Consider the following 27,355-nt stretch of genomic DNA (forward strand, 5'->3'; position numbering starts at 1 on the left):
TAAAAATAATGCTTTTCTTTCCCACATCTCTGAGCAAAACTGGCCATCTGGGAAGATGCACAAAATTTATTCTAGCTTTGTGTCCCCTCAGGGTTCTTGTACGAACAGCATTTTCAGGTGGACAGACCAGGTTCTTGGCCTCTGGGGCGGGGACAGAATTCCCACTAGCACTCTCCCATGGAGCAAAACGGGGAACAGTCTACCTCAAGGCCTATCTTTGTGGTCATCCAGTGACAGGCAGAATAACGGCCCCCCAAAGATATGCACGTCCTAATTCCCAGGACCTGTGAATATGCCATGTGACATGGCAAGGGGGAATTAACATTACAGATGGAATTAAAGCTGCTAGTCAGCTAATTTATAAAATAAGGAGATTTTCCTGTAATATAAATCCTGAATGAGCAGGGTTGGGGTTGCTCAGGGGAAGGCGAATAAAGCAACTGAACTGAACAGAAGCCTGGTGCCCTCCCCCACAAGGCCCAAGGCCACACCATGGAAATACCCCGGGGCAGCCCTTCTGTGGGATGGCCTTCCAGTCAGGTCTGGCAACAGTTAATATTAAAGGTCCTTGTTTGGAACAAGCCCAGAATGAGCTTAACCACCTGGGGTCTTCATCACACAGAGATGGTTTTATTTCCTGAATTTCTTAAGATTCATAGCTGCTAAATCAGCTGATTAATTTCATTACTCAGTTCCTCTACGTTCTTGCTTATTTTCGCTTGGGTGATCTGTCCAAGACACACACAGAGAGATGTTATGGCTCCCAATACTTTCGTGTTTCTGTCAATTCCCCTTTGTATTTTTAACAGGCTTTTCTTTATATATTTCAGTGAGATGCAATTTAGAGTAATAATGGTCCATGAGTGTGTTATTCTCTTGGTGAATTGTACCCTTATTTATAGAAAATGACTCTCCTTAACACCTGAACCTTGTATTCGCTTTGCACTAATATGAACAATGGGATTCTTGTTTCATTTTGGTTTGCTTGGTATATAGTACCTTTGTCCAACCTTTTACCTTTGACCTTTCTGTGTCACTCTGTTGTAAATAGCTACAATTACCTCTTCCAAGCACAATCGGGAAGTCTTTGCCTTTTAATAGGGAGTTTGACCCATTCGAATTTATGGTCAGGATGATTATATTTGATCAGCAATTATATTTTTTGTTTTGTAATTTTCACATCTGCTTTCTGTTTTTCAATACATGGGCTAGATTTTCTTTGCTTTTATCTTCCATGTTTCAGAAGCTTCTGTTCGCATTATAGTGTATTTACCATTAAGTTACTCTAAGCCTCCTTTAGCTTATATTTCTCTAATTATGAAACTCATGAGCAAAATGGTCTCTTTGGAGTCCCTCTCCTATGTAAAACCAGGAGTTTAGCATCCTTTTTTTTTTAACTCATCTAATTCTTTGGCTCTGTTAAAGAAATTTAGATTTTTATATTTAATTACTATTAGTATAGTATCTATTTTTGTATTATATGACTATGTATGTTTGCTTTTAAAATGAGTTTTTGCATCTTTTATAACAACTATTTGACTTAGCTCTCTTTCCACAGGTTCTGGTGGCCCTGCTCAGCCATGTCTGTCATGACCTCAACTATGAAGTTTGCCCTGGTTCTAGAAGGATGACATTGACTGCAAGGACTAACTTCTAGAAGGGCACCTGGCACGTGCACCACTCGAACCTCACACATCGGAGAATGTCTCCCTGTGGTCCATTGTTTCTGGGACTGAACACTGCTGAGGAGCCAAGGTGGCCTGGATTTTGCACCTTTGTGGAAAATATGCTTTTTTCTGGCCTAGATACTTGTACATTCAAAACTTTTTATGTTTGTGTTTCAAAACTTTTGCCAAAATGTGTCTATATATGACTCTCTTTTCACCGATTCTGCTAGAATGTGGAAAGGCCAGCTAGTCTGCCCATGTAGCCTGCACATTCCTTACGAAATGTTGATTTTATAGTTCCATCATGGTCGAAGATGGGCAATTTTGTCGGCTCCAATCTAGTAGTTCTCTCTTGAGCCCATTTAAGTTTGTCTCCAACTTTTTAAAAATAAATTTCTTATTTGAGAATAGTTTCAGATTTACAGAAAAACCACAAAGATAGTACAGAAAATTCCCATATGTCCCTCACACAGTTTCCCCTATTTTTAACATCTTATGTTAGTATGGTACATTTGTTACAATTAATGAGACAAGCCTGACTCATTATTATTAGCTAAAGCCCATACTGTATTCAGACCTCCGTAGTTCTTTTTTCTAATGTCCTTTTTCTACTTCTGAATCTCACCCAGGACACCACATTTAGTTGTCAGGTCTCCATAGACTCCTTTTAAACTTAGACATGTCTTCTTTTTTTTTTTTTTAATCCTCACCTGAGGATATTTTTCCATTGGTTTTTAGAGAGAGTGGAAGGGACGGGGAGAGAAAGAAGGAGAGAAACATTGATATGAGAGAGACACATTTATTGGTTGCCTCCTGCACGGGGCCCGACTAGGGCTGGGAATTGAGCCTGCAACCGAGATAAGTGCCCTTGACTGGAATTGAACCCTGAACCCTTCAGTCCATGGGCAGATGCTCTACCATTGAGCCAAACCGGCTAGGGTGACATTCCTTATTTTTAAAGACCAAGATGGTGTTGAGGAGTATTGGTCAGATATTTTGTAGAATGGCCTTCAAACAGAATTTGCCTGATGTTTTTCCTCATGGTTAAACTGAGGTTATGGATTTGGGGGAGGAAGATCATAGAGGTAAAATGCCCTTTCGTCACATCACTTAAAGGGTACATTCTATCAATAGGACTTATCACGGCTGATGCTGTCCTTGATCACCTGTCTGAGGTAGTGTTTGTCAGGTTTTCTACTGTAGAGTTATTCTCCCCACTCCCCACCCCCTTCATACTGTACTCTTTAGAAGGAAGTCAATTAATAAGTGGGTAGTTCTGCTCCACCTCCGTGAATGTGACTACCTACATAAATTATTTGGAATTCTTCAGCATAGGAGATTTGTCTATTCTCTTCCATTTACTTATTCAATCATTCATATCAATATGCACTCACGGATATTTATTTTATACTTTGAGTTGTAATCCAACACTTTTATTTTATTGCTCTAATGTTCCAGCTGTGGCCACAAGGAGCTCTTTCAGAGGCTGCTCTATTGCTCTGACCCAGCCCATCTGTGTGTGGAGGTGTTCTGAGCACTCCTTGTTTTCTGGCACTGCAAGACATTCCAGGATCTAGTTCCTGTCTCAGTCCTAGAATCAGCTATTTCTCCAGGGAACCCTGGTTCCTTTTCCTTGAAAATGGTATTAGAAACCAAGAGCTGGGTGCTAGGTGTGCTTGTTATTGTTTTTTAAATTTTAATTCTGTTTCATTTGTCCTGACTTTCCCTTAGGATCTCCCTTCTCCAGCATCCATAACTGCTACCTTCTCTCTCATTAGATTGATTTCTTTGACCATTTCCTCTGAATCTCAAGTTTGTCCTCCATATTATTGATTTTTATTTTCCTTAGCATTAACTCTGCTCTCTACTACCTTGAATGCAGATTTTAATTCTATAATTTTCTATTTAGTTTTCTTCCCTGTCCTCTGTACTTCCTTCTCTATCTTATCCCACAGTGAACCAGAGGTTTGCTTTTTCTCAGAGCTTTCCAGAAGTTACGTTTCTTTGTTCTTGAGTATTTTACTCTTGTGTTTTGTTGGCTTTGTCTGTCCAGACTTGATATTTCACTTATTTACACTCAACAAATTTATTGAGCAAATTAGATTTGGTTCTAGGTGATGGGGGGAATAAAATAGTGACCATGACAGACAGAAACAGCTATCTCCAAGAGCTCACATCCTAGTGGGAGGAGACAGATGAAAAAACAACTAGGTAAAATAAATAGTAGGTCAGATGTTGTTAATGGTTGAATTGTGTCCCCCCAAAATGTTGAAATCCTAACCCCCCAAACCTCAGAATGTGACCTCATTTCAAAACAGGGTCATTGCAGGTGTAATGAGCTAAGATGAGGTCATGCTGGATTGAGAGCCAACATGACCAGTGTCCTAATACACAGATGATGTGAAGAGGAAGGGGGATAATGCCTTTTGAGGCAGAGATTGCAAGCCAAGGGACACCAAAGGTCGCTGGCGACACCAGAGGCTCAGAGAAAGGCACAAAAGAACCCCAGAGCCTTCTAGACAGCATGGCTTTGACCTTAGACTTCTAGCCTTCAGAATGTGAAAGAATAAATTTCTGTTGTTTTAAGGCACCCAGTTTGTAGTACTTTGTTAAGGCAGCCCTAGGAAATATACAGATGCCCATCAGAGCAATGGAGGAAGAAATTAGCAGACAAGGAAAAAGGAAGTGAGAGGGACAAATATTTAAATTTTAACTGAAATAATTGGAGAAGGGAAAAGTCTGGGAAAAGGGGGCTACTCAGCAAAGAAGAGGAGAAGGCATGAGAAGGAGCCCTGCAGGTTCTAGGGGAAGAGTGCTTCACGCAGCAGAAACCCTTTGCAACAGACCGAGCATGCTGTCCTTGGCTCTGCCCTCCCAGGCTTACGTGACATTAGAATCCTTTCTCAGAACCACAGCTGTGTGGGGTGGAGGAGAAGGCTGGGTCCTGGTGCTGCCCAGATCCAAGTTTGAATTCCAATCTCCCTCTTTCCAGCTGGTTGACTCGGGTTGAGCTCCTTAACCTCTTTGAGCCTCAAGTTCCCCATTTGTGAAATGGAGATACAAAATCCCCTCTGTCCAAGGCTCTGGGGAGAACTAAGTGAGTAAGTGAAGGTGTAGGGCTGTGCATGGGGGCTTGGCCCTTGGTTAGTGCACACGAAAGGTCGGCTGGTGTTTTCATCATTGTTAACATCAGTCTTGCTTCTGTTGTAGTTAGTTGGTTGATGAGCAAAGCACCCAGTTCCATTCCAATTTCCTGTAGACTTTTAACTAGTGCTTCTGCTCTATGCACAAAGGCTCTTTAAACTTTAAAGCCTGCAGAACTCTGCAGGGCTTCTAAGGTACAAGGAGCTATTTCAAGTGTCCACCCTGGGGAGACACTGTGTGTGGCAGGAGAATGTCAGTTCAGTATCAGGCCCTTCCCTCCACCCCTGACCCACCCCAGGGGCTCGATCCCCCGCTTTGGGTCTCCAGGCCTCACACAGCCCGACTCAACTCTCAGACCACACAGCCTGCTGGGGAAGAGCTTGGGCAGATCCAGCCCCAACCATCTGTGCTGCCAGCAGGCCCTCCCTAGCTACTGTTTCCTCATCTGCAGAGGCTCCCCGGGCTGAAATGTCACGTGTAGATGCAGTGTTTGCTTCTGAACAGGGAACAAAGAAATGATGCTCTGCTTCCTTTACCCCTCACCTCTCAGCTTCTGTATGCCATCTGTGAACTGAGAGCTTTGAAAGATGAGCGCTCTAAACTGCCACCTGCTCTAATTAGTGTAACCTGGGGCCTGCCCAAGAGAGAGGGGATATGTCATATCTGGGTCTCCATGACAATGACTTTCAATGTGGGCATGAGGAAGTGGAAGAGAGTGAAAGAGGAAAGTGACAGCTTTAACCATGTCTGATTCTGCTTTAAATCCCTAGCAGCTCCCACTGCTCTCAGGATAAAAGGCCAAAGTTCTTAGCTAGGCATTCAAGGCTCATGGAAACTGGCTCTAAACTGTTTCTAGCCTCGGCAAATTTCCTGTCCCACCTGATATGCCAGTCTCCTGGAATTCATACTGATTCCAAGCGTCAAGTGAGCACAGCTGTCTGGCCCTCTGTCTTCAGCCCTCCTTCCCTGCTGGGCTCTTGTAGGCCCCCATCCCGCTCATTGTCCATGGCCAGCTCAAATGCTGTCCCTTCTCTGGAGCCTTGTTGGAACCCTTTCCCTGGGTGGGGCCAGTCCCTTCCTCCCTTGTTCCCAGGTCCCTGTGTTCCTGATTCCCCTAAGAGGTACTGCTTTCTGCAACAGGTGCAAGCCACCTGAGGACAAGGGCAGGCCTGATGGTAAACCTAAGCCCAGGAGGGGATCTGGCGCAAACAAGGTATTTGAGAGTTTGCAGAATGAATGGACAGATGACACTCAGAGATCACTTACAACTGGGCAAACTTCTAGTTGACCATTTCTGTTCCTGGAGTGAGTGTCACGGAAGGGGGTCAGGGGCCTAGGCTTTCTGTCCCACCAGTATACTTCCTTGCTGTGGTTCTGGGCAAGAGAGTTCCTCTCTCTGAGATGCTTTGTATTGGAGATGATGCTAACTTATACCCTGCTTGCCTCTGAGGCTGGGTTAACAGACATACAATCACTGAGTAAGCTCTACATGGCCATGCAGCTGGCGCTGAGACCTCTGGTCAGTGCTGGAAAGCCAAGGGAAGCCAGCTCCTGGGAGCTTCTCCCCATGTCTGAGGTGCCAAGGATAAAATGAAACAGCCCGAACTCCAAGATCCTTCACAGTCAGGGGATTTGGGAACCCCACGAGTGTGGCATTGGTTCTGTCCTTCAGGCCGTGGCCACTGCACCTACCTTAAGTTTCTTGACACTGGTGCAGGGGTCATTGGAGAAGCTCTCGGTGTCTGAAATCTCAATGTCCTCACCATACAGAACCCCGGTCAGGTCATTCCTCACCTGTCAGAGAGAAAAAGTAGAGGGTGGGTGTGCTGGTGGCCACAGAGAGGGCTGGTTCAGCGAGGTCGTCCAGTGAGTGAGGCGATTTTCTCCACTAACATCGGAAAGGACTGATTTTTATCTTCATTATAAACTATAGCACCCTGTGGGGCCTGGCACACAGGCATGAGGAGGCCAGACAGGGAAGGGCCTTACTCAAGTTTCCCAGGAATTTTCTGGAGAAATCAAGAGGAGCATCCAAGTCTCTGGACTTCATGTTGGTGTTTCTCCAGTGTCATACTGACTCCAAACCAGACTATTCAAGTACATCCCAACAGTATTTATATTTTGTATTAATTATTTGTAATCTTACTTAACTTATAGGGTGAAGAAATAGCCAAGACATTCAAACGGACAATGCAGAATGAAATAAGTGGGTATGGAACCAGCCTGTAGTGTTAAACATAACTACATGTCTGCTGACACTCAGATGACTAACATCGATGTGCTTGAAAGGCAGAGGGCTGCCAACTCCAGTGTTCACCAGGACCAACAAGGAAAGAAATTACAGAGTGGTAGGGACTGTAGCAAACTGGCAACCACACGTCTAAGGTGGCAGCTCCCATCATGCCATGCCAGAATGTTAGTCTAGAGTCACCAGAGTCAGAAATCTAGATTTTTAAAAATACAAGATCCCCATATTTTAAAATATTGATACTATTTTGAATTTTAAAACAGTTAGGACCAAACCAAAGAAATCTGCAGTCTGAGTCTGGCATTAGGGGTTGGGGGAGGAAGGATTGGGGAGTTACTGTTTAATGGACATAGTTTCTGTTTGGGAAGATAAAGAGTTCTGGAGATGGCTGGTGGTGCTGGCCGTACAACAATGTGAACTTCAAAATTATTATAATGGTAAATTTTATGTTATGTATATTTTACCACAATACAAAGGCACTTCTTGTTTCAGAAATTGGTAGCCCAGCCGGTACGGCTCAGTGGTTGAGCATCAACCCATGAACTAAGAGGTCACTTGTTGGACCCAGTCAGGGAACTTGCCTGGGGTTGTGGCTCGATCCCAGTAGGGGGCCTGCAGGAGGCAGCTGACCAATGATTCTCTCTCATCATTGCTGTTTCTATCCCTCTTTGTCTCCCTTTCTCTCTCTCTCTCAAATCAATAATATATATATATTTTAAAATGATAATTATTCCAATGTACATATAAAAATGTTTTGAATAATTTGGCCCTGAATATCGCAAGATGGTTACTGGACAGCCACCATTACAGAAGGGGAACAAAGGGGCTTCAATAGGAACTGCTGTATTTTATTTCTTTAAAAGAAATATTACACAAACAGGGAAAAATGTGAACATTTTAAAATTCTGGGTAGCAAGCCCATAGGTGGTTTGAATCTGCGCTTTTCTGAATGCCTGAAATACTTTGTGATAAATGTTTTGTATTGAGAATGAAACTGACACAGTCAGGGTGAAGCTTGTCCATCCTTCGTTTTTACTTCCGTTTTGATAGGAGAGTGGAAACTAGTTGTATGAAAAAAAAATGTTGACTTTGCTAGTATAGTTCGGCTGCCTCAATTTCTTGCTGGATGCAGGGGAGGGGGCATGATCTGCTTTGTGTGTCATGAGGGTGTTGTGCAACAACAACAATTAAACATAGAAAATGTGCAAACACGCCCCTGCTGGAAGGCAGTGCAGCTGGATGCACACACTGCTGGGCTTGCACCGACGGCCCCGGCTCTCCACTTGCATGCCACCCAAATTCAGGGAACTACTCCTGCTCTCAGGTCTTTTCACCTCTAAAATGGGGACACTACAGCATGTAGCTCACAGGGTTGTTTCAGGGCCTACTAAAAATGCTGAGTATGTGGAATGGCTTTGTAAGTCCTAAGGCTCTTTTCACTGCCTAAAAGCTGGAATGAGCATTTCCGGGCTTAAGGCACGGCATCAAGGTAGTCAGTGGCTTGGGTATCTATCTTTGTGTAAATGTGTGCTTAAAAGCTGTATGTAATTATGGCAGATAAAATATTTTATAGGTGGTCAGAACACAAAACAAATAAAACCAAAACACCCTAGAGGTCCTCTCACTCTGCCCCTGATTTCATAAATGAGGAAGCTGAGTTGTGACCCCCCAGCCCAGCGCTCTCTGCACATGCTCCCAGGCTGGCTTTTCTGGATCCTGCCAGATGTGGATGGTTCCTGAGGCCTGATGAGTCAGAACAGGTCAGAACAGCTGGTTGGTGCAATCAGCCCTCACTGCCCATAATTTCAGCACCAAGAAGTCTGTGCTCAGCTTGAGTATTTAATCTAATGGACTTTTTAAGGGAAAGCAAATGGAGGAAACCAGTAATAAATGGTATTTTAAAATAACCAAAGCATGGAAAAGAAATAATGTAATTGATCTTCCTCACAAGGAAAAGTATCCACACCCTCACATGTGGCTAGAAGGGTCATTCAGTTCACTGGCAAAGACTTACTTAGCAAATTTGAAAAATCACCATTTTCCCCTTCTGGACCTGCAGGTATGTCTTGTTTAACAGAGTCAATGTCTTTTGGCAGTTTGCTATGAACTGCATTTCTGCAAAGAGAATCCTATTTTTTATTCAATTCCATTAAAAAAGCAGAAAAGTGTTCTGGGAAAGGAATAACCCTTCATTCTCAAGAAAACAAAATATACACACACTCAAGTATAGAGAGGATCCCACTGCATATTAGACCCAGGGAGGGAGCAACCAGGAGTCTGATTTGCCAAAAGGCCCTGGCCACCCCGGGAGGGAAGAGAAGAGATGAGATGGGCACTGATGGGAGGGGATAGAGAAGAAGTCTGCCCCATCTATCACCTGGAAGGGAGGGCCTGGATGGCCAGTGTTTCAAGGAAGGCCATGAGCTGGGCGCCCCCGTGATAATGGAAAGGGGACAGGGAAGGGTTGAGTCCTTAAAGGCAAGGGCTTTGGGGTCAGTTCACAGAACTAAGGTCACCTAAGAAAGAACTCCCCTTGCTTTCAGAGCACAACTCTGGGCTCCACATGGAATCAAATCCCTAAGGAGCCAAAGTCACTTGGCACCACAGAGAAGAACAAGTGTGCCAGAGGCAATAGCTGTTGACTTCTTCCCCCTCAAGAACTGGTATGACTTCTCTAAAGAGGATATATGAATGGCCAATAGACATATGAAAAGATGCTCAATGTCACTATTAATCAGAGAAATGCAAATTAAAACCACAATGAGGGAGAGAAACTAAGATGGCGGCATAGATAAACACCGGGAAATTGCCGCCTCCCACAACAATTGAAAAACACCGCAAAGGACAGAGCAGACATCATCCAGAACAACAGGAAGGCTGGCTGAGTGTAAATTCTACAACTAGAAGGAAAGAAAAGCACACTGAGAGCCAGAGGAGCTGCGGAGGTGAAGTGCAGAGGTACAGCGGCTCGCGCGCGCATGCGCGCGCGCGCGCGCGCGCACAAGCGCGGAAAGGGTGTGGCACCTGAGGACGCGGCTGTCTTTTTGAATCACAAGCTCCCGACTGCTCTGAACTCCGGTTCCGGGAAGTCTCTGGGGACCCAGGACTCATACAGGAAGCTGGACTGTCCGGCAGCGGGCGAACTTGAGGGCGGCTTTCCCTCAGAGGTGCTTGCAGTAATTATCGGGTCTCTGAGACACGGGACTCCTTAGGGTTGGGTGGAGAATCAGCCATAGCTGCTTCCTCCGCCCTTTGATTCCCTGAGACCCCGCCCCACCCAGGCTGCAGCAGAGGCTTTTGCATGTGAATGTACCGGCCCTTTGCAAACTGATAATTACCTAACTGCAGCTGAGCCAGGCAGACCCGGAACTTCCAAGAGAAGGCCCAAGGCCCCACAGCAGCTTGCATTGCTTCACAGCTGAGCCTCTTCGTGGCTCCTGCTGTGTGGCCTCAGGCAGAGGCTGAATTAGCACCTCCTTAGATCCAGGAGCCACTGCACCCAGTGGTCAGAGGGGGACCATCCAGATTGCAACCCCTCAGATCCATAAGGGACACACTCAGGGAGCAGACTCAGTGAGCACCAAAGCCCCACTGAAGCAAATCTTGCCCCAAAAGGGTGTCTTCAGCACAGAAGTTCTCCCACTTCAGACACAGCTGATTCTCACAGCCAATTGGCCTGGAGGTCAATTCCTCCCAGTGATCCTACAACAACCAAGGCACCAAGAGTGCACCAAGAGTGTCCACCTCAGGTAACTGGGGAGGCTGAGCCACTGGGCCCTACAGGACACCTGGCGCGCAGGGCCACTCTATCAACACAGGGAAGCAGCCAAAATGCGGAGACAAAGAAACAGGTCACAAATGGCAGAAATGGAGGAAAGCAAACGACTGGATATAGAGTTTAAGGCCACGTTTATAAGGTTTTTCAAGAATTTTATGGAAACCGCCGATAAATTTAATGAATCCCTCAATAAGTATAGTGAGACCATGGAGGACATGAAAAAGGACCAACTAGAAATTAAGCATACACTGACTGAAATAAAGAATAATTTACAGAGATCCAACAGCAGACAAGAGGATCCCAAGAATCAAGTCAAAGATTTGAAATACAAAGAAACAAAAAATACCCAACCGAAAAAGAAAAGAGATTCCAAAAATATGAAGATAGTGTAAGGAACCTCTGGGACAACATCAAGCGTACCAACATCAGAATTATAGGGGTACCAGAAGGAGAGAGAGGGCAAGATATTGAAAACCTTTTTGAAGAAATAATGACAGAAAACTTCCCCTACCTGGTGAAAGAAATGGACTTACAAGTCCAGGAAGCGCAGAGAACCCCAAACAAAAGGAATCCAAAGAGGACCACACCAAGACACATCATAATTAAAATGCCAAGAGCAAAGGATAAAGAATCTTAAAAGCAGCAAGAGAAAGACAGTCAGTTACCTACAAGGGAGTACCCATATGACTGTCAGCTGATTTCTCAACAGAAACCATGCAGGCCAGAAGAGAGTGGCAAGAAATATTCAAAGTGATGAATAGCAAGAACCTGCAACCAAGATTACTTTATCCAGCAAAGCTATCATTCAGAATAGAAGGTCAGATAAAGAGCTTCACGGATAAGAAAAAGCTAAAGGAGTTCATCACCACCAAACCAGCATTATGAAATGCTGAAAGGTATTCTTTAAGAAGAGGAAGAAGAAAAAGGAACTCTTACCATTTGCCACAGCATGGATGGAACTGGAGAGCGGATAAATACCACAGGATCTCACTCATTTGTGGAATATAATGAACAACATAAACTGATGAACAAGGACTGATCCAGAGATGGAGAGGCATTGATTGGACTGTCGGGCCTTGGAGGGAAGGTAGAGGAGGGTAGGGGTAAGGGGGAAAGATCATCCAAAGAACTTTTATGCAAGCATATAGGCCTAACCAATGGACACGGACAATGGGGGGGGGGTGAGGGCATGAGCGGGGGGGGGGGGGGTAGAGTGTAACGTGGGGACAAGGACACATATGTAATATCTTAATCAATAAAAAATATATTATTAAAAAAAAAGAATAGCAAAAGAAAAAAAAAACCACAATGAGATATCACTTTACACCTGTCAAAATGGCTATCATAGTAACAACAAGTATTGGTGAGGATATAAAAAAAAATGGAGATTGGTAAAGCCACTGTGGAAAACAGTATGGTGGTTACTTAAAAAATTAAGAATAGAACTGCCTTATAACCCAGTGATTCCACTTCTGGGTATATATCTGAAAAAACCCAAAACACTAATTTGAAAGAATATATGCACCCCTATGTTCTTTGCAGCATTATTTATAACTAGGGGCCCGGTGCACGAAATTCGTGCACTGGGTGTGGGGGTGGGGGGAGTGTCCCTCAGCCCAGCCTGCCCCCTCTCACATACTGGGAGCCCTCAGGCACTGACCCCCATCACCCTCCAATCGCAGGATCGGCCCCTTGCCCAGGCCTGACGCCTCTGACAGAGGCGTCAGACCTGGGCAGGGGACCCTCATTTCCCCCCATCACTGGTTCTGCCCCCAGCCCAGGCCTGATGCCTCTGGCCCAGGCATCAGGCCTGGGAAGGGGACCCCCAGACCCCTCCGATTGCTGGCTCTGCCCCTTGCCCAGGCCTGATGCCTCAGCCAGAGGCATAGACCCCCATCACCCTCTGATCGCCTGATCGGCCCCTTGCCCAGGCCTGACGCCTCTGCCAGAGGTGTCAGGCTTGGACAGGGGACCCCCATCTCCCCCCGATCACTGGCTCTGGCCCCCGCCCAGGCCTGAGGCCTCTGACCCAGGCTTCAGGCCTGGGCAAGGGGACCATCATATCCCCCCAATCCCCAACTCAGCCCCCCGCCCAGGCCTGATGCCTCGGCCAGAGGAGTTGACCCTCATCACCCTCCGATCACCAATCACCGGATCGGCCCCTTGACCAGGCCTGAGGCCTCCGGCAGAGGTGTCAGGCCTGGGCAGGGGACCCCCAGCTCCCTGCGGTTGCAGGCTCCGCCCCTGCCCAGGCCTAACGCCTCTGGCCTAGGCGTCCGGCCCGGGCAGCTGGGACCCGCAGCTGCAGCGGCCCCGTGATCGTGGGCTTCACTTTAGGCCCAGGCAAGGGACCCCTAGCTCCCGGGAACTGCCAGCTTCGACCGTGTCCAGCTCCCATCGCTGGCTCCACCCCTACTTCCTGCTGTCACTGGCCAGGGCGGCAAAGGCGCCTGATTCTCCGATCATGGCTGGGGGGCAGGGCAAAGGCGGCCCCAGGGCCGCCTTTGCCCTGCCCCCCAGCTCTTAGCTCCCCCCTGGGTTTCTGATCACTGTCAGTGGCAGGGGGCTTCTTCCTGCTTTCCTTTTCGCCTCCCTGCATTGTGCCTACATATGCAAATTAACCGCCATCTTGTTGGCAGTTAACTGCCAATCTTAGTTGGCAGTTAATTTGCATATAGCCCTGATTAGCCAATGAAAAGGGTATTGTCGTACGCCAATTACCATTTTTCTCTTTTATTAGTGTAGATAGCCAAGCTATGGAAGCAACCCAAATGCCCATCAATAGACAAGTGGATAAAAAAGCTGTGGTACATATATACAATGGAATATTACTCAGCCATAAAAAAGAACGAAATCTTACCATTTGCAATAGCATGGATGGACCTAGAGGGTACAATGCTAAGTGAAATAAGTCAGCCAGAAAAGACAAATACTATATGCCGGGAGCCGGTCCATCCTTGCTGTTTCAAGGGACCTGGAATATATGGCATACGGTTCTTAATATGTTTGCTCACCTTCTTGGCACTGTGTTTTAACCAAGGTCACCTCTCCGAGAAAGGTTGAATCCCCAGGTAGGGATTTTCCCCTGAAGTTAGGGAGGGAATAAAACCCCTCAACTAAGTGCCAGGCGGGTAATTAATCACTTTAACTATGAACAATCATGCTTAAGCTACCTAATCTTTACTCCCTGGAATGGAGATAAGAAACGCCCTAACCTTTGTAATAGAGATTGATAGGATTGAATCAACTGGTATAAATACAGATGTAACAAGACAGCAAGACACAGAACTTAGAACACAGAATTCAGAAGACAGAACCTACACGGAGCCTGGAGACAGAAGAACTTCGCTGGAGAGAACATGGCAAAAGATCCTGGACTGAACCTGACTATAGAACATGGCAAGAGAACCTGACTAGAACCTGGTGACTGGACCTGGCTGGAGAACCTGGACAGAACCTGGCTGGAGATCCTAAGCAGAACCTCTCTGGAGATCCAGACAAGAACTTGGCTGGAGATCCTGGCTGGAGATCCTGGCTAGGCTGCTGATCAACTGAACACTGTCTCCGTGTCCTTCCTTCTTCGCCGACTCCGTCTACGCCTTTGGGAACCCCTGGACCTGCTGGGGTTGGACCCCGGAAACTATACGATCTCATTTATATGTGAACTCTAAAGCACAATATAAACAAAATAGAAACAGACTCATAGATACAGAGAAGAGACTGATTGTTGCCAGAGGAGAGGGGAGTTAGGGGACTGGGTGAAAAAGGCGAATCTGGTTTATCAGGGAGAGTGACAAAGTGGCTCAGGAGGGCAGCTGAGGAGTGTAAAGGTCACAAGGAGTGACACCAATGACTCCTCAGGCCTCCCCAGCAGCATCGGGAGTCAAAGATTCAAATCCAAAAATTTTAACCAGGGATTTGAACAGTTGAACACAGTCTTCTAGGGAAATCCAACATCTTAAAAGAAGTCAAGAGCCAGGAAGAATCAATGGCTTTTGTGGGAAAGCCCAGAACCATGGAGACAGTCCTGCTCAGGGCGAGCAGGGAGAAAAATGCCATCAGGTCAGATCAGCTATCTGAACAGCAGGTGCTGTGGGTCTGCAGACAACTTCCCAATCAGTTGGCTCACTGGGCCATGGGAAAAGGGGTGAAAGGGACCGGTCACTTCACTAAAGCCTTCACAATGGCCTCGAGCCTCCAGCTGGCTGAGCACACAGCTTCCATCCACACACTAGGCGTCAGGCAAACAGAGCTGGTTTTCATCCATCCTGTGAGATGTAGGTGGAGAAGTGGGCAGGTTGGAGAAGGAAAAGGAGATGAGAGAAAAAGATGGGATGCTGATGCAATTGAGAAAGGACAGATTATTTAGAAGAATTTTCTGGCTTCGCATAACTCAGTCCATGTGACCCATTTTAAGTGTAATGTGGGTCCACCATGTCCCTCAGGGAGGCTATCATCAGCTCGGAGTAGACCACAGTGCCAGTCTACCTTCAAGGCCTCCTTCCTGCCCTGACACCTGCACCTTTCCACTAATCACACGTCAACTGCCCAGATGATGCTTGGCACGCCCACTCTCTGGAAATCACCCAGTGACTGAGCTTAGGAAAGAACTGCATTATGTGCCCCGCTTTCAATAATTTCCCTGTGGGTCAGTCTGTTCTCTCCACCTACCCTAGCCCTGCTTCAGGGGCCCAGGACCATATCTGCATGTCCTGCTAAGCTCCTGTCCCCCTGCAACATTCTGCTGCCCACAGGTAGGGCCAATGAACTCTCTGCCTCCACAAATCTCCTGCCTTAGTCCTGAACACCCCCTGTCCTCCAGCAAGGGGCCTTCTCAGACCTCAGGCCCTCAGTCTGGGCTCCTGCTTCATTTCCAGGGCTGGAATTCCATCTCATGCCCAGTCACTGCCTGGCCACTAGGCTTGAGTCCTTTCTGGACAACTACCTAGTGCCTGGCCATTTCAGAATGGGGTCCTGTTTGTTCTTGTCAGTCTCTCTCTCTCATTCGTTTATTCATTCATGCAATCATTCAGTCATGATATTGAAAACTCTTCTGCTTTAGGCAACGTATGAGGAGGTAATGGGGCTCTGATCGATGAGCAAAACCATTTACTATCCTGGGTCTCTATCTAGTGGGAGTGAGAGACATTAATCAGGTGACCACCCTGGTTAGCCACTAAGACAAGGGCACTCAAGTTCAGGGGCATGTTTCTGGGAGAAGCTGTCATGAAGAGATCAGGAGGTAGGCAGGGAGAAGGCTTCCTTGTTGAGTAGCAGTGTGTACAAAGGTCCTATGGTGGGAGGGAGCGAGTGGGGAAACTAGAAAAGAGCTGGACTAGGCTAGAGCAGAATATGGGCCAGGCAGGGGGAAGGCTGTTGGAATGAAATGGGAAAGAAGAGGAGGTGGCGAAGACCACGAGGGTCTCATAATTCAAGTGAGAGAGTCTGGTCTTGAGCTTAATCACAGTCGGAAGCAGTTACAAAGTTTTAGGGAGGGGATGGCATGATTAGAAATGTGTTTTAAAATGATGACTCAGGCTGCTGTAGGACCAATGAGGGGCCAGGGGCTTGAGGGGAACAGGAAGGCCATGGAGGGGGCAACAGAATCATCCAGGTAAGAGATTCTGGAGGCTGGATAAGGAGATGGTGGTGGAGGTGGCAGGAAGTGGCCCACCTGAGGATACATTTGGGGCAATTAATAATCTGTATTAGTCATCAATTCCTGGGTAACAAATTACCCAAAATTTAGTGGCTTAAAACAAGAAAAATGTGTTTTACACCTTTCCATGGGTTAGGAATGTGGGAGCCACTCAGCCGGGTGGTTCTGGCTCAGGGTCTTTCATGAGGCTGTCAAGATGTCGGCTGGGCTGCAGTTACCTGAAGCCATCTGGGCTGCACATTAGAATCACTGTTTCAAAAAAACACTGATAACCCTGGCTGATTCTTATACCAAGTAGAATCTCTGGGCAGGACCCAGGCATTAGCTCTCCTGATGATTCCTGTGTGCTGCTAAAGTTGAGAACCACAAAATTTAGGGTCAGTAAATTTACCTCATCTAGAGGTAAAAGCAACAGAACTGCCAGGCTCACAGCTGGGTTCCAAGCTCACCTGAACGCCCCCGAAGTCACCAACCCTCACCTTCTTCAGGTCCAGGGCACAATCTTCCTTCAGCAGCCTGGACTCCTCCCCCGTCCTCTGCTGCCCCATCTAATAGTTACGTCTCATCTTTAATACCTGATCCTCTGCTCCTGCCCCCAGCACCTCAAGCAGAGCCTGCCCACGTCAGAAGGGAGACTGGAGGGAGGGAAAGGAGGGAGAAAAGCATGAGGGTGAGAAAATGAGAAAGGGAGAAGAGAGAGGCAGAGCATTATTACAGCTACAAGCTACCAGGTTCCTACCCCACGTCCCAGGCGGAAGCCTCTGACAGAGCAAGTGAAATGCACAGTGAAGGTCGTGGACAGTATCAGGGACCAGGACACTTGGCTTCTGTGGCCAGTAGTTCCCAAGACAACTTCCCCAATGAGACCACTGCCCCTGCTCAGGAATCATCCAGAAAGACAGAGATCCAGGAAAAGATGGGGAGAACCAGGTCTGCACCACATGCACTTTACAACTCTTTGAAAATTCTAATTAGGTTACTGAAATGAACTTGAGAGCAAAGCGAATTCCCAGGTCTCCTATGGAAGCCGAGGTAACCTACTTTGTCATTCAAATGCGCTCGCTATATATAGCCCTGGATTGTGCTGAAATGTCACTCCTCTTACCTGACTAAAGCGTGTAATTATAGATTTACTTCTATTCATTCATGAAATGTGTCTTTACTTGATTAAACAGTTCATTCAAGTAAAACCCATTAAAATATGGAACATGTTAAAATGTGGCTCGTTAGAGGCAGAGGGCATCACTGTCGTTAAATGCTAATTAGGATAAACAGGCATTTGAAACACTCAAATCTTTGAATAATTCAGGTCACTTTTACTGGGGCTGGAGCTCCCCAGAAACCGCCATTAATTTAAACTAATTAAAAAATTAGCCTGGAGAAGAGTAGACCAAGGCAGGAAGTGATGGCAGACTTCAAACAAGAAGGGCTGTCATATGGGAGAGAAGGCATCTGGTTCTCGCACCCCCGTGGCAGAGCGGGGAACAACAGGTAGATGATTCAGGAAAGCAGAGTTTGGTCCAAAGCCAAAAAGAACTTTCTAAAGACGGAGAAGGCTGCTTTGGTGGCTAGTGAGCTCCCTGCCTCAGAGAGATGTAAATAGAATCTGGTCAGGATGCTTGAGAGGAGATTCTTTAACCACCAATGCTTGTGGTTCCAAGAGAACAAGTGTTTTAAAATTCCACATGCCCCCATCCTTCGCCTTTTCGAATTTTATAGTTGCTAAAACAATCCTCTGAAACGCCGAAGTTTTTCAAACACTTGGAGCATGGATTTAAATTCCTGTAGAAACATCTGTGTGTTTATATTTCCACCTTTCCAACCTGATGAGTTTTCATTGAAGAAATTGTTCCTTCAGTTTAATGAAGCCATCTAGTTTTCAGATTTCTACAAATAATTGAGCTCTTATTAACCTGTAATCAAAATTTACTGTAAGTAAAATTTTTTAAAAGGACAAGTACATAAATAACATGTATTAGATCTATTGCATATATGTGGTACTTGCACATGGGCAGTACCTGGGTCCATGTGAAGACCACACATACATGTGTGATTCCTGCATGTTCACATTACAGAGCCAGCAGGTTGAATGGTGACTCTCCCCTCTCCCTCCCCCCCCCAAAAAAAGATATGTTAAAGTCCTATCAGAATCTGTGAATGTGACTGTATTTGGAAAAAAAGTTTTTGCAGATGTTATTAATTTAAGAATCTCAAGATGAGATAATCCCGGATTACCTGGGTGAGCCAATAATAAGTACTTATAAGAGAAATGAAGAGGGGGATTTGGGGCATAGAAACATGAGGGGAGAGGCCATGTGAAGACAGGGACAGAGATTGGAGTGATGTGGCTACAAGCCAAGGAGCACCTGGAACCACCAGAAGCTGGAGGCCTGGGAAGATTCTCCCCTCGAGCCTTTGGTGGGAGCATGGCCTGCTGATACCTAGATCTCGGATCTCTGGCCCCCAGAACTGTAAGAAATGAATTTCTGTTGATTTATGCCACCCAGTTTGTGGTGATTTATTACGGAAGCCCCAGGGAATGAATACTAAGACCTGACTGCTTGAGGGTCCAAACCAGGATCCTGGCTTCCTGTCCTGTCCACACCTCACATCACAGGTGAGGCTTTCTAAAGGCACCCTGGCTTTCCTCTAATTGATAGCCACTTGTCCAGCTACTCATTTGTGGCTTTTCTCACTTCCCGAGAGTTACCTAGAGCAGGAAAACAGTGGAGGACCGGAATGGCAATGTCATTCGATGTTGGGGCTCAGGTGGAGGCCTGCCAACCTCATGGGCCTCAGTGGAGGGCTCAGGAATCCAGGTCGCAACTTTGAGCTTGTTCGCAGAGCTAACCATGAGAACTGGGCTGTCACATCCATTCCCCAACTAACACAGTGGCCCCTTGAGGAAGTGTTTTGTTGGATTTCGGGGATCTGGCATTGTTCCTGGAATGCAGTAGGTACTTACAGCTATGAGATGAAGAAGAGAATGAACAAATGCACACTGAAGATGCACAGCATCTGTCCAGGCTGAGAGGCAGTGGGGTAAATATTCTGAGCCCAGAAGAGTTCATGCTCAATCTTGAGCCAGTCTTAGAGGAATGAGACAGATGCCCAGGGCTGGGCTGCATGTCTCAGCCTGAAGACATGGTCCATTGCTGCAGGTGCTCTGTGGGGATCCATGGACCTGAGGGCAGGTGGAGTTCCCTGAGGACATTTCCCTTCCCTTCTTACCCTGGCACAGGGATGTGAGGACCTGTGATCTGAGCCCTGTACAGCCACTCACAGCAAGCCCTTATGACAGCTCCCATGTGCTAGTGGACCTTTAGCGGATTGGAAGGGGGACCTCGACAGGCAGAGATGGCCAGTGACAGACAGGCCCCCACATCCAGGACCCACCCAAGACATCTCTGTCTTCCCTCATCCCATTATGGCATCCTTCAAGGGGAGAGCCTGCCGGCCATAGTCCCCTTTTCTGGCCCACCACGTCCTCCTCAGGGGCCACCTCCCAGAACCACACTGTAGGCCAGGAACACGCTGGAGCCGCCTGCATGGGGAGGAACAGGTGACTTGAGAACGAGGGCCCTCTGGCTCGCAAATCAGCCAGCCTTCCAATGTTAGAAGTTCCAAAGAATCGAGGAGGGACCAGGCTCAGGCTCCCTTCGTGAAAAATACACAAACCCCCGTTAGTCCCCCCAGCCGGCAGTCTTCTCTGCGTCGCATTTTTTTTCAAGGAGCTCACCACTCCGCTGGCAGTCAGCAAAGTCAGGATACACTGGCTGTGGGGAATTAAATTAGCTATCCGAACCTCATTGCTTCTCTGTGACAAAGTGCCTATTGCTTTAATTGAAGCAGACTCATGGGACCAAACCAATATTTACAGAAATATTTGGATATTAATAAAACAGGGATATTATCCAGTTAAGATGATGAATACAAACCTCTATAGGAAATCAGCCAGATGCAAAGTGCATCTCTGACACCAAAATAGAGGAGGGCTATTAGAGAAATCACACCTGAGAGCCTCAAAGGGAGCAGAATGCAGCATCGCTCCCTGGCTTTCGAGTCCCATCCCTGCTCTTTGTCACCGCCAGAGGAATGGCTGAGGGGATGGGAGGTCCAGGGTGTGGAGACACCCCACCTGCACTTCCAGAGGAGCTGTCACCAAGACTAGGCCACCAGCTCAGCACATGGGCCTCAAGGAAAGGGCCAGTACCAGTGTGGGAAGCCACCAGGAAGTCAATTTTGGCTGCTTCAGAGGCAGAACTTTCCAATAAGAGAGTGATCCAAGGATGGAAAGGCCTTCCCAGGTGGGGGTGAGCGCCCCGTCACTGTGGGTGTGCAGGCAGAGGTGGGATTGCTACAGAAGGGATTCAAGCATCAGAGGAGCAGAAGGGATTGCTGAAACCCCAAGGAAGGTCTCGGATTCTTGAACCTGTTCCCTAGTTACGAGGGCGCAGATGCTGAGGGCCACCCAGGCTCTCAACCCTGCAGAACAAGGACAGCTCCAGGCAGCTCCATAAGCTGGAGAAGCAGCGGGATCCAAGTGTCCACCTCTCCCTTCAAGGTGGAGCCAAAGGACTCCTCGGAGACCCTGGGGCATCACTGCCCTTTTTAGGTGCAGCTTCCTTTTCCGTTCTACATTACAAAGCCGTTTTCTGTCTTTTGCTCTGGAGCTCTGCCTGAGGTCCTATAGCCCTAGCACTTAAAGCCACCCTTCTTTGCCTGCACTGACTCCCTTCTTCCTCCAGGACTGCAGATTTGGGTGTGGGTGGATGGAGGAAGTGAAGGCCTAGGTATAAATTGCTTCCCAGGGCCCATTTTTCTTCCCCTCCTCCACTCTTCTTCACCGCCTCCTGCCTCCTCCCACGCCTCACTCCAAGCCCCCAGGGAGCAAGCAGGCTGTAGGGGACATGGCAGAATCACTCTGGAGTGAACTGCATTCTCTCAACAATCTTATGAAGCAGATGCCAATATTGTCCCCATTTTACAGATGAGAGACCTAGAAGGTTACATGACTTGCCAAAGGCTTTAAAATTAGTAAGCCAGAGGACCAAGATTCAAACTCGTGTTTCTCTGTCTCCGGAATTCAGGAGGGTTAGGAGCAGGGAGAAGAGGGGAGGGGATTAGGCACTGGCCTTGACCCCAGGGTGGGTATCCGCAATGACAGACACGAGAAGGGCTTGTTTACTTGAGTGTCCCTCTCCCCCAGACTGGGAGGCCTGGAGGGTAGGGACTGTGTTGAGGGTCTGGGTACCCACGCAGGACCCCAAAAGCTACCAGCTGCACCCCTTCCAGGAGCTTTTCCTAAATCCCTACAAAACAAGATAGGAACCGCCTGAAGGCAGTGCCCAGCCTGTTCCTCAGTGTTCCAGTACCAGCACAGTGCCTGCACACAGCAGCTGATCAGCATTAGCTCAGTGGCCCTGGTCCTGCCCAAAGTAGTTCCTCTACGTCAGTGGTTCTCAACCTTCTGGCCCTTTAAATACAGTTCCGCATGTTGTGACCCAACCATAAAATTATTTTCGTTACTATTTCATAACTGTAATGTTGCTACTGTTATGAATCGTAATGTAAATATCTGATATGCAGGATGGTCTTAGGTGACCCCTATGAAAGGGTCGTTCGACTGCCAGAGGGGTCGTGACCCACAGGTTGAGAACCGCTGGTCTACGTGAACTTCCTTCACTTCAACTCTCTGAATATGCCATCTGGTTCCTGCCAGGGCCTTAACTGATACAACAGGTATGTCTTTTAGGTAGAAGTCATCAAAGTGTACATGATTTTATATCCCAGTTTTTCCATCTCACATTTTACCATAATCCTTTATAATTGGTTTTTACCACCAACCACACACAAATGAATCACTTTAAGTTCCTGACCTCTGCTCTCCTGTTTTCAAGTTGTGCTCACTGTTTAAGCCCTACTGCAAAGAGCCCCACCTCCGTGAAGTCCCTCTGGATTTTCCAGTGACCTGTGCTCACCCCTGGACCCTTGCATTCTCTGCTCCTTCTTCCCAGGGCCACCTTTCTTGGCCCTGTTCTGGAGGAATTAGGAAGTTCTTTGCATCAGCCACAACAGCACACAGCATGGCATGAGGTCTTGGCCCTCTCGCAGGTGTCTAGGGGAGAATATCAAGGCCTCACGGACTGATGGAGAGGAGCTAAGCTGTCAATAGCTCCTCCAAGGGCAGGAAAGACAGTCTGCCCTTGCCCTGGCCTGAAGCTTGTGGAGCCAGCCCCAGCCTGTAGAGGTGCTGAGTCTGTGTCCTGGGAGGGAGCTGGCGAGTCAGGCAAGCCCGCCATGTCCTGGGGTGGACATAGCATCAAAGTGCTGAGTGGGCCAACAGCCCAGGAGTAGGGCTTGAAGCTGTGCTAGCTAAGCAGTTTTTATAATGTATCTTCCTAGGAGCAGTACCCAGAGGTTCTGGGGAACAGGTGCTCACTCTGCAGAGTGCAAGGGGAATTTTCCAAAGAGGACTAGAATCTGGAGGCGCTGGGGTTGTGATTACTGTCATGGTTTATTAACCTGTCCATCTGCCCTGCTGCAGCTCCTGGAGGCCCTGAAGCCCTGTCTGAGTCCCTGTCATATTCCAGCATAATGGAATGGAATCCAGCTCAGCCAACACTGGCTAAATGAATGAATGAGACCTCAGGACATCCCATTCATTTGTCTGAGGTGTCACTTATACCTGCTGCCCAGCATTCTGAGGAAGCTGGAGAAGCAGCTGTGCTTCATCTGTATCAGGGGGTGTCAGAAAAGGTGAAGGGTTCTTAAACCAAAAGGCTGGAATGTTCCAGAAAGGAAGCCAAAGAGCAAAAGTGGGGAAGGTTGCACATCTATGATAGTGAGAAAGGTAACAAAGACAACTCCGATTACTGAGCACCCTTCAGATACAGAGCCCCTCACACATGTCATCTCACTTCTCTTGACCACTGGTATAAAATCAAAATATATGATTATGAAATAAAAAGGACAAAAATATATTATTGTTGCCTGGCCAGCGTGGCTCAGTGATTGAGCGTTGACCTATAAACCAGGAGGTCATGGTTCAATTTCCAATCAAGGCACATGCTCGGGTTGTGGGTTCCATCCCCAGTGTGGGCTATGCAGGAGACAGCTGATCAATAATTCTCTCTCATCATTGATGTTTCTATCTCTCTTTCCCTCTCTGAAATCAATAAAAATATGTTTTACAAAATGTATATGATTATGACGAGTTCATGGGTCAGTAAAATGAGATTCAGAGATGCTTAGTTTCCTGAGGTCACACCGGTAGCAAGCCGTGAGCTGGGGATTTAACTTCAGACCTATTGCTTTCCACAGCTCATGCTGTAAACTATGGGTCAACCTCTGTAAAGGACAGATAATAAATAATTTAGACTTTGCAGGCCACACAGTCTCTGTCACAACTACTTGACTCTGCCTTTACATTGCAAAAGCAGCCATGGACAATGTGCAAATGAATGACCATGACTGTGTTCCAGTAAAACAGGGGCTGGATTTGGCTCATGGGCCCACAGGTGTAGACCCCTGCTTTAAACCCACAACAAGAGCCTGTGTTTCTATTTCCCGCAATGGAGGAGAGGAAAGAGGACAAACTGGAGTCAGGTGGCTCTAGAATGGGATGCTGGCTGTGCCCCCATTGGCTAGGCCACCTCAGGGGAGCAAGGAAACTCTCTAAGTGCTTTTTGCACCTACAAATGGGGCAAAGCCACAACTTACCTTAAGGTTGTTAGAAACAGTAAAATAAGCTAATACGTGCTCAGGGTCTACTATGACTGAAGTTCAGTATATGGCAGGTTTATTATCAGAGGCAACAAAGTCAAAAAGGGGAGGTGGAGAAAACATGACATGAGGTTGGGAGAAGGGAGGCAAGTGCTGGTGGTGCCTAAACTGGAACTAAACTCCAATAGGTGTGTCTTCTCATGAAGACGGGTTACTTGGGCTTTCTGTAGAAGAATGTTATTCCACACCCATAAAACCCCTGAAGGGAATTCACAGCACCGTGGTGGGAGGAATCTTCACTATCCCCGGAAGGAGCAGATGTGTGGTGCTTGGTGACTCCCCACAGAGGCTAGGGAGGCAGCTGTTCACAGACTGGATATGGCAAATTGTATGACGTGCCGTCTTTCTGGGGCGGGCAGCCAAGCAGCGATGGGGAGTGGGGGGTGTCCTGCAACCCCCTCCCCCACTGCCTGCTGCCCACGTCTGCTGATTCATGCAGGAGGGAGAGCCTGGGTGTGCCAGAAGAAGTCCGAAATGGCTCTCTAGTGAAACCCAAGGCTTTGGAAGGAGACTGGGGACTTGGAGGCAGGGGGACAGTTTCTTCTCTGTTTCTACTTTCAAAGGTCATACTTTTGGCAAGGAAAGGAGGATGTGGGGAAATTCCATTAATATTGCTGAAGGTCAGGATGTGACTTACAATGCCAGATGATGAGCCCCTGGCAAGGAGTGGCACTCACTGCTCCAAGACAGGCACCGCCATGTTTGCGGGGAGAATGACCCATCTATTCAAGAGGTACTAGATTGAAATTTGCACGGGAGAGAAAAAGTATCCAGGAGAAAGTATAAAACCAGATATGATGAGGGCAGCACATAATATAGGAGGCATTTAAGAGGAAATGCTCAGGAACTGTCATATCTCTGTACATCAAAGTTAACTCTGAAATAATGTTAACTCTGAAACTTTGGGGAAAGATGGTAAAGCTGAGCACAGATGTCCAACTCCCACCTAAGCTACCTCCTTCTGAAAGTGACAGAAAGGACCAAGGCAGGATAAAAATAGGGGAATCTGCTTCGGCATGGGAACATAGGAAAGGGTGCCATCAATATGCCACCAACTTTGAGGAATTTCTGCGAGGTACAGTGCCAGTGAAACCAGATTGAACTGACTCACAGCTCTCCTTCCTGAGAAAGCAGTATGGTGCTGCGGGGAGGGCGGACATGCTCACAGGACCCACCTCACAGTCTCAGACGGAGAGTGAGTGAATGCTGGAGGAGAGGCTGGGCCACAGGAGGGGTGCAGAGCCCAACAGGGGGAACCCACCTCTCATGTGCAGCCCACAGCCTTCTGGAGTAGCTGGGCCATTAGACCCAAGATCAAGCAAAGCCCAGCCAAGCCCACTTTCCCAGGACCAAGTGGGGCAGCTCTGAGCCACAGCAGGCAGAGAACAAAGGAGAGGCCAGGAGGAACAGTGTACATCTGGACCAGCTGTGCCGATAAACTAGAGAGGAAATGCCCACAAAATGGGCCCCTAATGCCTTGGGCTGCTTGTCCCTAGTTAGTAATGTGAAACTTTATCACCCAATTTTCCAAGCTAATATCCGAGGTGAAGAATCCTAGCATCTAGGTAAAATGATGAGGGGACCAAGATAACTGACACATGCTATAAGCAAATACCAGGCCAGGAAAGACCTAAAAGGCACATTAAACCTATGAAACTTTTCTGAAACATAAAGGAGGCAAACAAGAAGTGCATGCAGAGGAAGAACATCACCTCTAAAAAGATTTGCACTAAACAAGAAGTCAATTGTAGTGTCTGTTTTGTACTTGAAGGAGTTTAAAGGAAACCCGGTCTCTAAGATGTAAGAAATGCGATATGCAATAAAAGAGACTGATACTAAAAGAAGCCGGCAGAGTTAAGATGCTAATGACAAGAAATGAATAATGTTATGAGAATTTTAAAAAGCATTGGAAACATTAAAGAGCAGAATTTAATTGTTGGAATCTGATGGATGTTATGGAGGACAGTGTTGAGATATTCTCTCAGAATAGAGAATAAGGACTAATATAAAAATGAACAGAGAGAAAATAATAATATGAAGGATAAATGACAGACTCTCTTGTGAATTACAGTTGACCCTTCAACAATGTGGGGATTAGGGGCACCAACCCACTGCTCAGTTGAAAATCTGCATATAACTTTTGACTCCCTCAGCACTTAACTACTAATAGCCTACTATTGACAGAAGCTTTACCAATAACATAAAAAGTCAATTAACACATACTTTGTATGTTATATGTATTACATATTGTATCCTTACAATAAATAAGCTAGAGAAGAGAAAATGTTATTAAGAAATCATAAGGAAGATAAAATATTTATTGAAAAATATCCATGTCTAAGAGGACCACTGCAGTTCAAAACTATGTTGTTCAAGGGTCAAATGTAATGGTATTTCTAAAAAGATATCAGAACAAAAGAGTAATAACCAAAGATATAATAGAAGAAAACTGCAATCTGAACATCCAATTCTTCAAATAAATATGCTAATCAGCTCAGTTGGTGTGGCTCAGTGGTTGAGCATCAATCCATGAACCAGAAGGTCACAGTTTGATTCCCAGTCAGGACACATGTTGCAGTCTCAATCCCCTGTAGGGGGCATATAGGAGGCAGCCAGTCAATGACTCTCTTTCATCATTGATGTTTGTATCCCTCTCTCACTCTTCTTTCCTCTCTCTGAAATCAATAAATAATATTTTTAAAAAATGCTAATCATATTTCAGACAAAATAGACAAACACCCAATAGGTACTGTATTTTCTTTATTAATTCAAAGGATTAAGAAAGAATCCTATATCACCCTGACCGGTTTGGCTCAGTGGATAGAGCATAGGCCTGCTGACTGAAAGGTCCCAGGTTCGATTCCGATCAAGAGCATGTACCTTAGTTGCGGGCACATCCCCAGTAGGGGGTATGCAGGAGGCAGCTGATCGATGTTTCTCTCTCATCAATGTTTCTAACTCTCTATCCCTCTCCCTTCCTCTCTTTAAGAAATCAATAAAATATATATTAAAAAAAGAAAGAATCCTATAAGCATCTAGCACATGCAAAAAAAAAAAAAAAAGACAGCTACAAG

The 27,355-nt window shown here is 46.7% G+C and overlaps 1 protein-coding gene across 1 annotated transcript in view; it reads right to left on the reverse strand.

The window, feature by feature from the left end:
• GABBR2 (gamma-aminobutyric acid type B receptor subunit 2) overlaps positions 1 to 27,355 on the reverse strand; it is a 320,004-nt gene that overhangs the window by 153,314 nt on the left and 139,335 nt on the right. Inside the window, exon 4 of the mRNA XM_059657467.1 lies at positions 6,504 to 6,605. Coding sequence (XP_059513450.1) covers positions 6,504 to 6,605 — 102 coding nt within the window. The remainder of the gene's footprint in view (positions 1 to 6,503; positions 6,606 to 27,355) is intronic.

This window comes from Myotis daubentonii, chromosome 11, assembly GCF_963259705.1.
Source record: "Myotis daubentonii chromosome 11, mMyoDau2.1, whole genome shotgun sequence".
NCBI classification, from domain to species: Eukaryota; Metazoa; Chordata; class Mammalia; order Chiroptera; family Vespertilionidae; genus Myotis; species Myotis daubentonii.